The sequence below is a fragment of the Carlito syrichta genome, unplaced genomic scaffold, assembly GCF_000164805.1.
Source record: "Carlito syrichta isolate Samal-C Ts95f unplaced genomic scaffold, Tarsius_syrichta-2.0.1 Scaffold304475, whole genome shotgun sequence".
Lineage (NCBI taxonomy): Eukaryota > Metazoa > Chordata > Mammalia > Primates > Tarsiidae > Carlito > Carlito syrichta.
Genome location: NW_007248571.1, coordinates 168,363 through 179,682, shown reverse-complemented (window position 1 = coordinate 179,682; position 11,320 = coordinate 168,363). Strand labels below are relative to the sequence as shown.

The 11,320-nt window shown below is 36.4% G+C and overlaps 1 protein-coding gene across 3 annotated transcripts in view; it reads left to right on the top strand.

The window, feature by feature from the left end:
- KCNJ3 (potassium voltage-gated channel subfamily J member 3) overlaps window positions 1–11,320 on the top strand; it is a 152,949-nt gene that overhangs the window by 83,397 nt on the left and 58,232 nt on the right. The window contains exon 3 of one of the 3 annotated variants that reach the window (XM_021713342.1): window positions 4,033–4,109. The exons of the other annotated variants lie outside the window; for them this stretch is intronic. Coding sequence (XP_021569017.1) covers window positions 4,033–4,079 — 47 coding nt within the window. The 3' untranslated portion in view covers window positions 4,080–4,109. Of the gene's footprint in view, window positions 1–4,032; window positions 4,110–11,320 lie in introns of those variants that run through there. 3 annotated transcript variants of the gene reach the window in all.

Genomic DNA, 11,320 nt, shown 5'->3' with positions numbered 1-11,320 from the left:
CACTACTTTAATGAATATACAGATTGATAGTCATGTCACATTGGTGGGGTCAGGGTAATACCTCCCAGAGTTATGGGTGGACCAGGGGAGACTATTACCCAGATAACCTGAGGAAGCATGGATAGAGAGAGAATTTTCATCGTAGTGTAAGATGGAAGCAAAACTAACTGCTAAAAAAGCATTCCCAAAAATCAGGGTGAATGGAGGAAGTCATCCACAGGAGAGTAAGTAATGGGGTTTTAACCAGCAGGCCCATGAGTGATTCAAATTGCAGAGCCTGAAGACAAACAAAATACATGGTGTACAATGAGGGCAGAGGGTATGGGAGGGCAGCAAAGGTTCATTTTCCTCAGGTGACAGTAAAGGGAGACCTGAGGATGTAAAAACACTGTGCAAGTCCAGACAACTTCGGCCCCCAACTTTGGTAGCCAGCTCTGCACCCCATTAACTGGCTGAGGCCTGGACCCAATGGCCTTGTTCTTGAAAATCTCATGTCTTGTTATTGGTTCATTTTCCAGCTTCTTTTATCTTTTTTTTTTTTTTTTTAGTTGGAGTCTCACTCGGTGCCCAGACTGGAGTGCAGTGGCCGCTCCTGGCCACCGCAGCCTCGACCTGCTGGGCTCTGGCGATCCTTCCGCCTCAGCCTTCCAAGTAGCCGGAATTACAGGCATGTGCTACCACGCTCGGGTGATTTTTTGATTTATTGTAGAGATGAGGTCTCGCTGCCCAGGCGGGTCTCGAACCCACGGGCTCAGGCAATCTACTCACCTCAGTCTCCCAAAGGCGCGGGATTACAGGCTGAGCCACCGAGCCCGGCCAATCTGATATGTTTCATAAATGCTGATCTCATTGGAGAACATGATCTTGGCTCTCTCTAATGACAGATAAGTGCACAGATATTAGATACTTTTTTAACAAAAGTCCAAAAATAGCACAGCTTTCAATATAGCTTGCCAGATTATTCAGAGTTATACAGAGATTTAAAGGGGTACCCTGGAATATCTATTTTTCCATCACAGGTAATGCAGTGATATGTAGAACAACCTAAAACTTCTGTAAATTTTACTCCAAAAGACAAATTACTAGGGAAATAGAACAGCAGACACCAAACATAACTTGTACCTTCTTCTGACACGTCTGATGATTTTCTAATTATATTGCTGCACAAAATTCAATCATCTCCTCCACTTGCTTTCACTATTTCTCTTACATACTTGTCTCAAATCTGACACTCTCAAATTACTCTGAGACCTCCCTAATGAATGATGAGTAAGGAATGATGATAGGATCATAGATGCGCTAATGTTTTGCTTTATTGTGTGCCTCTCCTTTCTCATTGTAATTTGGTTGTGAAGTTAAATGCTTTAAAGAAGGTTGCCCTTACCACCCCCCAAACCCAAAAGCAAACTGGTTTATAAGGTGTACGTTATCATAGGAAGTAAGAATGTTTCCTTTTTCTTGATGACTAAGATTTGGGGTTTATTTTTTGGATCGCCTACCAGTTAGAAGGCATGCATTTTTAAATCCATGTACCTTCAGTGAGATGATGATGCTAGCAGAAAGTAGGTGTATGGAGTGTACAATGGGAGTGGAATGGGAGTTCTAAGAGGTCTGCCTGTCCTTTTTGACAAGGAATGGAGAGGTGGGGTGACCTGAGCAAGAGGAGAGAGTAATCTTTGAATAACTCAGAAAAAAAGAGCAAGAGATTACATATATTTGGATTTCAACATACTTAGTTAAGTAAGACTTCGATCTTATTGTCACATTCTTCCTCTTTCTCTCTGATATGGGGATCCAGTGGCTGATTAGTGAGTAGAAAGTAGGGCTTGGAGGAAGCAGGCAAGAACAAAGGAAACAGTACTAGGAAAAAGAGAAGGAAGCTCCCTGCCCCCACCACACACACACACTGTTTGTCAGTGGGATTTGGTGGTCATGATTGAGCTGGGGAAGTGTTGAAATTGTAATTGGTTATTGTAAAGTTTTAGTAGCTTAAAGTACATAAGAACTACTTATTAATTAACTTTTGAAAGTGATTAAAAAGCTAATGGGTATAACCAAAATCGGGTCCAAAAAAGGGGGAAAATGGGACTTCAAATTTGAATTTGGAAGCGCTAAAAAATAATGTGCTAAATAATAAGCAAAATTTCTTATTCTTTGTTGAAGTCTTCTGAAGCCAGCCTATTCTCTCTTCTACTTCATGTAATCCTTGCAAGACAAGTTCAATTATTATTGCCATTTGAGAATGTGAGTTCAAGAAAAAGAGAGGTTACAAAACCTACTTGAGTTCACACAACTAGGGGAGAGGGAGGCCAGATTTTGAAACTAGACGCCCTGACCCAGAAAGCTGTTCTTTTATCTAACATGGTTAGGCATCAGAACTGGTAAAAGAGAAGGTAGTATCCTATGGCTGTGGAGAGCAGAAATAGGCTGGTTGATGTAAAAGTTCTGAAGCAGATAAAAGGTAGGAAAGTTAAAACAATAGTGCGGGAATCATAGCATAAAAGCAGAGACTAGAAAGCCTTTATTATTAGTCTACAGTGACAAGGCAAATTTTTATATAGCCAAGGATGGCAATTTAAGCAGAAAATATGCAGAATGCCCAACAGAATGTGACAAGTGCACTGGCAAACAGAATTCATGTATTCATTCAAAAAAATGTATTAAAAGCCCCACTATGGGCAGATTTTGTATTAGTCCCTGAGATTACATTAGTCATCAAAGCAAATGAGGGCCCCTGTCCTCATATGGCTTCTCCAGGAGGCAAAGTAAAAGTGGGTGGTTTGTCTTTGAACTGCTTTTATATTTCTGGTTCTGAACACATGGCTTCCCAAATGGGTACACACCAAAGAATTTTCAGATCTGCTGGAAGGCAGTCCACCACGATCCTCTCGTGTACCTACTCTTCTTCCTGGGTGTGTCAAAATGACAAGGTCCTGACTACTCCTTACCTGTGTCTGTACTGAAGATTGTTTATGTAGCAGGCAGTTCTGGAAAATTAGGCAGTGCATCCCAGGAATGTGCTGCCTGCCGAGACCAAGTATAGCTAAGCCAAACTCAGGGCTTTTCTCTAGTGACACAACCTAGTGAATGTGCAAGCTCCATCTGGCCCTTTGGGTTGCCCTGTAAGATTTGGGGCTTGGGTAACCAGTACAACTGTGCTGATACTTCTGCTTCTCTGACTCAGGAGTCCTGTGTCTTCTGTCAGGGTCCAAGGAGTTTGACAAGTTAATTTATTAGCTCATTTAATTGTTTCAACGTGAATTGTCCTGCTACTGGCTGTCCTTTCCATAATCACACTTATTTAAGTAGGGAAGATTTTCAGTAAGGTTCTATTAGGAGCAATGCAGATTTTCAATCACTAATAAATCAGTCAAACTCTAATAAGTGATTGTATTTGCCTGGCAAGTCATTTTCTATTTTGGTCCTAACCAAGCCAAAAGGCAGATAGATCTGTGTCCTCACAGAACGATTGTCCTTGCTTATTTTATTTATTTATTTATTTATTTATTTATTTATTTATTTATTTTTTCATTAATCAGTATTTTTTATTATGGTTTTGTGGGGTACAGTTAAGGGTTAGGTGTACAATTACGTTTCATTCAGGCACCCTGTTGATAAGAGGTGTTTTCCCATCCCCCGACAGATATTTGCTACTGTGTCCTTGTTTATTGTTTCCTGTTTTAGTTGTGTGTTTTAGGGAAATGAGTGATAAACCTAAAAATATTCTTAGTTTATTATGTTGTCAATTATACATCAACCCACTTGAGAAAAATGTTTTTCTCAACAAAGTTGCCTCTTATGATCATAAATGAAGATCATGAAGGTAGAAAAGAGATAAATCTTTACCACAAACATCTAGTGAGACTTCAGAGGTGATTTAAAAGGAAAAAAAAGATGTATAAGATAGTTTTATTTGTAATGAGAGGCCAGAGTTGTATTAGTTACAATGGAAAATGTTTCTTAAAATGGTTGGTTTTTATGGGAGCAGAATAAACTTAGGCCACAGGCTTATTCAAGTTTTCTTTTCCTCAGAATATAGTGTGGTTTCTAAGGATTCATATCATGATACTCAAAAGTGAAAGACTTCAAGATTTTGGGAAAATAAGTAACTAATAAAAAATGCAAGCCTTGGTCATAAGACATATTATTTTGGTGAGTTTTTACTGCGTTTATTTTCCTGTCTTTGAGGCAATACAATACCTGAAATCTTCTTTTCACTACCTCTCTTTGCTCACTGGAAAATATTCACTTAATGACATTGAAGCACTTTGAATAATCGAAGCAACTTCATAAACTCTATCAGATTTGTGTCTTCTAGGAACATGCTTATCAATTTATGGTAAAAGTTGGAAACCACATATTGGTATATATCCGAACAACTAAAAACAGGGAACACCAAAGTATATGATTGTTCTACCTTTCAACATCTTTAAAAAAACAAAACAAAACATGATTTCCAGACGATGCTATATCAGAGAAGTGTGAAGTGTGATTGCTTGAGCTTACCATGGCTACATATTACTGAATCTTTAAAAAATATTCTTTATGCACATTAAATTTTCTAAATTGTTTTCATAAAGCTATATATATTTAGGTCAAAACATTAAGTAAGTTTCTAGGTTGGGGGGTGGAGAGAGAGAGAGAGAGGGAGAGACAGACAGACAGACAGACACTAGACTGGGATTTTCCCAGTCTCTGGAAACTAGCCTTTAATATGTCTCTGTATACGCTCTGCAGCCAGTATAGGAACAATGGCATTTAAATATTTGCTGATTGAATGAATAAATGAATGAACGGTATCAGAAGAAATGGCGATGGATTGAATATATGTAATTGGATTTAATGCCTCTAAGCACTCGTACTGTAGATTCTGAGCCCAAACATTATGTGGTTTTTTTTTGTTGTTTTTTTTTCCTTCCTGAAGCAAATGTCTTTCTATTTTCAGGGAGTGTGATGTGTTCACTTTCAGCAATGTAATGTGGAGGTGTCTGGAATCTCCTCAAAGCCAATCTATGAGGAAAGTTTGGTTTTGCTGAATTGGGAGCTGACATTTTAAATCTAACTGAAAGAATGAGATTAATATATTCTATAATTTTATGACTTGGCCTATTAAGTAAGAATTTCTCTTACTTTATGGTTAGGAAGCTGTTCAGGTAAAGTTGTTTTGTCAGATAATAAATGATATATGTTGTATTGTCATTTCTCTTTGATGCTTTTATTTCCTTTAAGATAACTGATTTTCCTTTAGAAACTTTTGTTAGCATTCAGTATTTCCTTTCAATGTTCTTTAAAACATATCTGCCAAGAAAAATAATTCACCTTCTTGCAAAATGTTAACATTTTCAATTTTAAGCAGAAACCACCTTGCCAACAGTGTTATTTCAAAACGTTTGATTTGTCATGATATGTTCAGTCTATTTTTAAGAATCTCCAAATTGAATTTTGAGGTTGGTGCTTGTTCCAAGTTAGAGCAGCATGCAATATGTTGCCATATGACTGAGTGGAAGAGAGAAAGAGATCCAGGAATAAATATATCTAGAAGAGTGCTCACAGCAAAATTCCCTATTTTCATTTTCCCAGCAAAGGGGATTAACCTGCCAAATGGCATCTTGCCTTCAAAGTCATAATGAATCTCATTGATGAACATGTGTCATAGTTACTTTTGATGAATATTTCCATTTATGTGAAGCGGTAAATGTGGTTGAATAAGAAAAGAATTATCTTACTTCTCATTATTTCAACCAAAGATGCTTAGTGCTTAGTCATATTGAAAATAAGTTTGTGTACAGTACTCAGAATGTAGTAAGTATTCAATAAATACTATTCAAATGATGAATACTGGACATCTTTAAAAAAGTGACCAACTACTCTTCCCATCAAAGAACAAATTTATTTATTTATTTATTTATTTATTTATTTATTTATTTATTTATTTATTTATTTATTGGATTGGAGTCTCACTCTGTCGCCCAGTCTGGGGTGCAGTGGCATGCTCATGGCCACCCTAGGGTCCACCTGCTGGGCTCTGGTGATTCTTCCACCTCAGCCTTCTAGGTAGCCGGAACTACAGGCACGCACTACCATGCCCGGCTAATTTTTTATTTATTGTAGAGGCTAGGTCTTGCCAAGTTGCCCAGGCTGGTCTTGAACCTAAGGGTTCAGGCAATCCGCTCACCTAGGCCTCCCAAAGTGCTGGGATTACAGGCTGAGACACTGAGCCTGGCCAAATTTATGTTTTTAATACACAACACTATATGCCAAGTGCTGTGTAATTGTGAGTATAAGACTATTCTATTAGTAACATTTACAGGTATCTTGGAATAATCTGATGGAAACTCTGCCATTTTGAATAATTTACTTTTTGAACTGCCATAATTCCCTTTTGTCTTCTCTATAAAGGATATATTTTAAGTTTAACAAGCAAGTATGCATTGTTAAACAGCAACATACATATCCTTTGACAGAAATCAGTGCTCCTCAGTAAATAATTGTGATTGGCAATGTGAATCTTTATTAGATTATATTTAGATCTATAATATTTTAAAACATATATGTAGTGGGACCAAAAAACCCTAGAATTTATTTATTAAAAATTACGTATGTATTCTTTTTTTTTTGAGTTGGAGTTTCACTCAGTTGCCCAGACTGGAGTGCAGTGGCCGCTCCTGGCCACTGCAGCCTCGACCTGCTGGGCTCCGGCTCCGGCGATCTTCCGCCTCAGCCTTCCAAGTAGCTGGAATTACAGGCGCACGCTACCACGCCTGGCTAATTTTTTGATTTACTGTAGAGATGAGGTCTCGCCAAGTTGCCCAGGCGGGTCTTGAACTCGCGGGCTCAGGTAATTCACTCACCTCGGCCTCCCAAAGCGCGGGATTACAGGCTGAGCCACTGAGCCCATCCTACATATATATTCTTACATGTTTAAACCAGTCACCTTCAGAGTACTCTCCATTTGATGTAATACACCTATCAAGATGCTTTGTCCACTACTCAAAACAGTTCTTTTGTTTGTTTGCCTGTTTAGGATTTTTGTTTGTTTGTTTGTTTTAGTTGGAGTCTCACTCTGTCGCCCAGGCTGGAGTGCAGTGGCACACTCACGGCCATCCCAGCATCACCTGCTGGGCTCTGGAGATCCTTCTGCTTCAGCCTTCCAATTAGCTGGAACTACAGGCCCACACTAACACGCCCAACTAATTTTTTATTTCATTGTAGAGACAAGGTTTCACCAAGTTGCCCGGGCTGGTCTTCAAAATAATTTTTGAATGAATCACTTTTGATGTATTTTGGTGCTTCTGTTATATTTTGTTTCATCTCTTCCACATTGGCAAGACATATCCCTTTGAGTACTTTTAAAATCCAGAGTAACAAACAAAAACCAAAAAAGTCACTGGTGGCAAAATTGGGTGAATAAGGAGGATGGGGCATGGGAGTCATGCTGCTTTTGGTCAAAACTGCTGAACACTCAACTCCTGTGTGTAAGTTGTTCGTGTAAATTACCCATCATGAAATAGGTAAAAGCATTGAAAGAACTCCAAAAAAAAAAAATTCAGTGAGGCTGAATGCAGCCTCTAACAACAATCTAGGTGGTACACTGATGCTAACAGATTCCTAGAACACTTATGTAGCAGGGAAAACCTGTCCTACAAAGGAGTCAGCCCTAAAAAATAATTCCAGTTTTTTGGGGGAATCCCCCTCATATTGATTTCATCTATGCAGAATTTGTTTCACCTTAAATTCTTTTCTTTTTACATTTATTCCTTAAATACATCTATTATGTTGGCCCTCTTGGTGCTCCTTTAGGTGGTCTTGAAGCATAATTCTGATGTATTTTCCACTGTTTTAGAGGAAAATTCATTTTCTACAGAATTGGAGATTGTAAATCTATAACTTTTCATCTAGAAAATTAAGCATCAAGCCAAATTATCTCTTTAATGTTGACATTGTACTTTATTGCCTATCATATATGTGAAGGGTGTGTGCGTATACACACACATATATAGTGGTTTTCATTTAGTGGGCAATCAGTGCTTAAAATTATTTTTTTATGTTCATTTAACTATTGTAATGTAATAATATTATTTCTTATACTTTTTAATAAATGTTTCAGATGCTTTAACTGCTAAAAACCTTTTGTTTGCTTATTTTTTCTATTATCTTCATGTATAAAACTTTTTTCTTATTTTAGAAGTTTCAAGTCTTTTAGCTTATGAAGGGCATTTTGATTCCATATTCCAGTCAATATAATAGGCTAAAAAAACTTTCTTTGTAATGCTTCATATTGATTTAGTAGCTGTATGGATGAAATAAATTATTAGTAATATTTTAAAATATATATTTAAAAAAGCAGACCTCTTTTGAGTCTTAGAATAATACCCGGTGCTTCATTTTTGTATTTCTTTGTGGGTGCTTTTCTTTTTATCCCCTTTGTTAAATCAGTGTGGAACCCAAAACATCATTACAGTGTTAGGAAAGACTTAGAATATTGAATTTTTACTTGGGAAATTGGATTTTGAGAAGTTGGATTTCCGGGTGGAGTGTGAATGGCAGTAACTCAAACTCTAAGAAAAGGGTATTTTTTGGAATATCCTTGCAGACTAGTTCACAAAACCCTGGGTTATAGTTTTTGTTTTGTTTTATTCTTACTAGTTTGTAGACCTCTCTGTCACTATTACATAATAACATGGATGATGGATTAAACGGCACACTATGTTGAGTGTCTTAACAAAGGTTGTGATGCAGTGCTAAATTACATAATTGTGGCGGTTATCTGAGGAACTGAAAGAATTGAAGTCTATCATTGAAGTATAATATCTATTAGAACAATAGAGGATTTCATTCTAGGAATGGCACTGAGAAAGATGCAGGCAGATAAGAAGAAGTGTCAGGCTGGTAGACATTCAAGAGATTTTGTGGATTTTTGTGGATATAAAATACCTCTTTAAACAAAAGTAAAAAAAAATGCAATTTTTCCAATTATGTTTTCTAGATGATGTTGAAGTATCTCAATTACCTGCCTTTATTATTTCCTGTCAGTGGTTTCACTGTTGCATTGATATACTTATTTTTTGTTTTTTAAACTAAACCACCTTGCTAAGTAAAGTGACATCTTTTGGCCATTATTTAGTTGAAGATCCTGGGTCATGTGTTTCCATCAAATGCAGGCAAAGAATTTAACACCTGAGAAGGTAATGCAGAAGCCTATGTTGCTCACTAATTTTTGAGTACTGAATTGAAATCATGTCTTAGTTTTCTGCATGATAGTAGTTATGAAAAATATACTATATAACAGAGTTAAATGATCTGATGTGGACAACATTTCAAGTAGGTTACCGAGTTTATTGATTACCTTGTTAGTTTTATTGCTATTTATTACTTTACAATTTGGAAGGGTGCTTAAGAATCACAGAATATGTGTATTAGGAGAAGATATAAAATTCAATTGTGTAAAGTATTCCTTTGAAGATAAAAAGTCTTTTTCAAAAAATTTACTTCAGAATATGTGACTATAGCCGGCTGAGCCAGCCCATTCTATTCTAGACTCATCCTAGCCCATTCTTTTTCATATTGCCGACAAACAAGTTGTAGCATGCACCTGCTGAGTAATGTGAGTAATGTCCAGCAAAAGACTCACCTATATAGAGTGTGAGATTTCTCTTATTTATGCATTGAGTATTTGCTTGGAAAATAATGGCAGCCATCACTTTCCTGGTGTATAAGCATTTCAGTTACATTTTGTGTAGCATCTTTAACTTGTTCTCCCATTTGTAAAATTCAGATTTTTAATGTGTGGTTGTGTTTCACAGATGTTGATGTAAGTCTTATGTGAACCCTAAATTAGATAATAGATATTTTGCAAGAGCTTTTTATATGATACAATGATACATGCACAAATACACAGTTAATTGCAAAAGTAAAATGTAAAATCTTTTCTTGTTTAAAATATTAATAAACCAGAACTCTAGAAAATAAAAAGCGAAATTCTTCCTCCTTAAACTTCACTGTTTATAGTTCAGTGTGCTATCTGATGTTTTTAGTTGTGGTCATGCATACAAGCAAACATATTTAGTTTTGTTATTGTTGCTGTTTTCAGTGTTATGATTTTATAAAATGGGAACATAGTTTATATGTATGTATGCATACATATACACATATACACACATATCCCACTATAACTTGCTTTCTTCCTAAAAGTTATATTGGGCATACTCTTTACTATATATAATATATTATGGAATATATGATAATTTATGTAAACATTCCCTTTAGGTTTACCATTAAGGTTGTCTCTACTTTTATTATTACTATTATTATATATTATTATGGTAAGGGCACTTAGCATGAGATTTTCCCTCAACAGATGTCTAAGGGTAAAAATATAGCATTGTTATTTATAGGAACAATGTCATAAGCAGATCCCTAGAACATATTCATCTGGCATAATTGAAACTTTATACCCATTGGACTACTCTTCATTTCCCCTTCCTCCCACCCCCTGGCAACCACCATTAGCACTATTCATAATAGTCAAGATGTGGAAACAGCGTTAATTGTCAATCAATGGATAAATGGATGAAAATAATGTGCTACATACATACAATAAAATATTCTGCTTTATTAAAAACGTAATTTTGCAATATGCAGTAACATGAATGAACTAACCCAGTCACAGAAGAACAAACTACATTTTTAAAGTACTAAAGAAAGCTGCAATGAATGTTATGGTTCACTTATTCTAATATTCCGTTTCCAACATTCACAGACCTATTATTGGTACATCACTGCACAAAAACCACACTATATTACTCACTGCAACCTTTTGTATGTTTTGGTAGCAAGAAAGGCTAGTTCTTCCTTATTATTCTACTTATTTTCAGAAATATCTTGGTTGTTCCTGCAGAGTTTCCTTCCAGATGGACTTTAGAATCAACTTGACAAGTTCTCAAAAAAAAAAAAAAAAGCTGTTGAGATTTTGATTAAGACTACACTGAATTTTAGATGTATTTGGGAAGAGTTGACATATTTAAAGTATAGAATCTTTTGTCTAAGTTTCTTTTAAGTTTAACCATATGTTTTACATTTGACATTGTGTTGAGCAAGAGTGCTAGGTGTATGAGTATGATGAGGCGTTTGTGTGTGTGTGTGTGTGTGTGTGTGTGTGTGTGTGTGTGTGTGTGTGTGGGGTGTGTGTATGTCCATAATATTTGTGGTGTGTGTAGTGTGTGCAGTGTATATGTATGTGTGTGGTGTGTGGTGTGGTATATGTGGGGTGTGTGTGTTGGGGTGTAGAAGAAATGGGACTGAATATGTAAACAGTGAATCT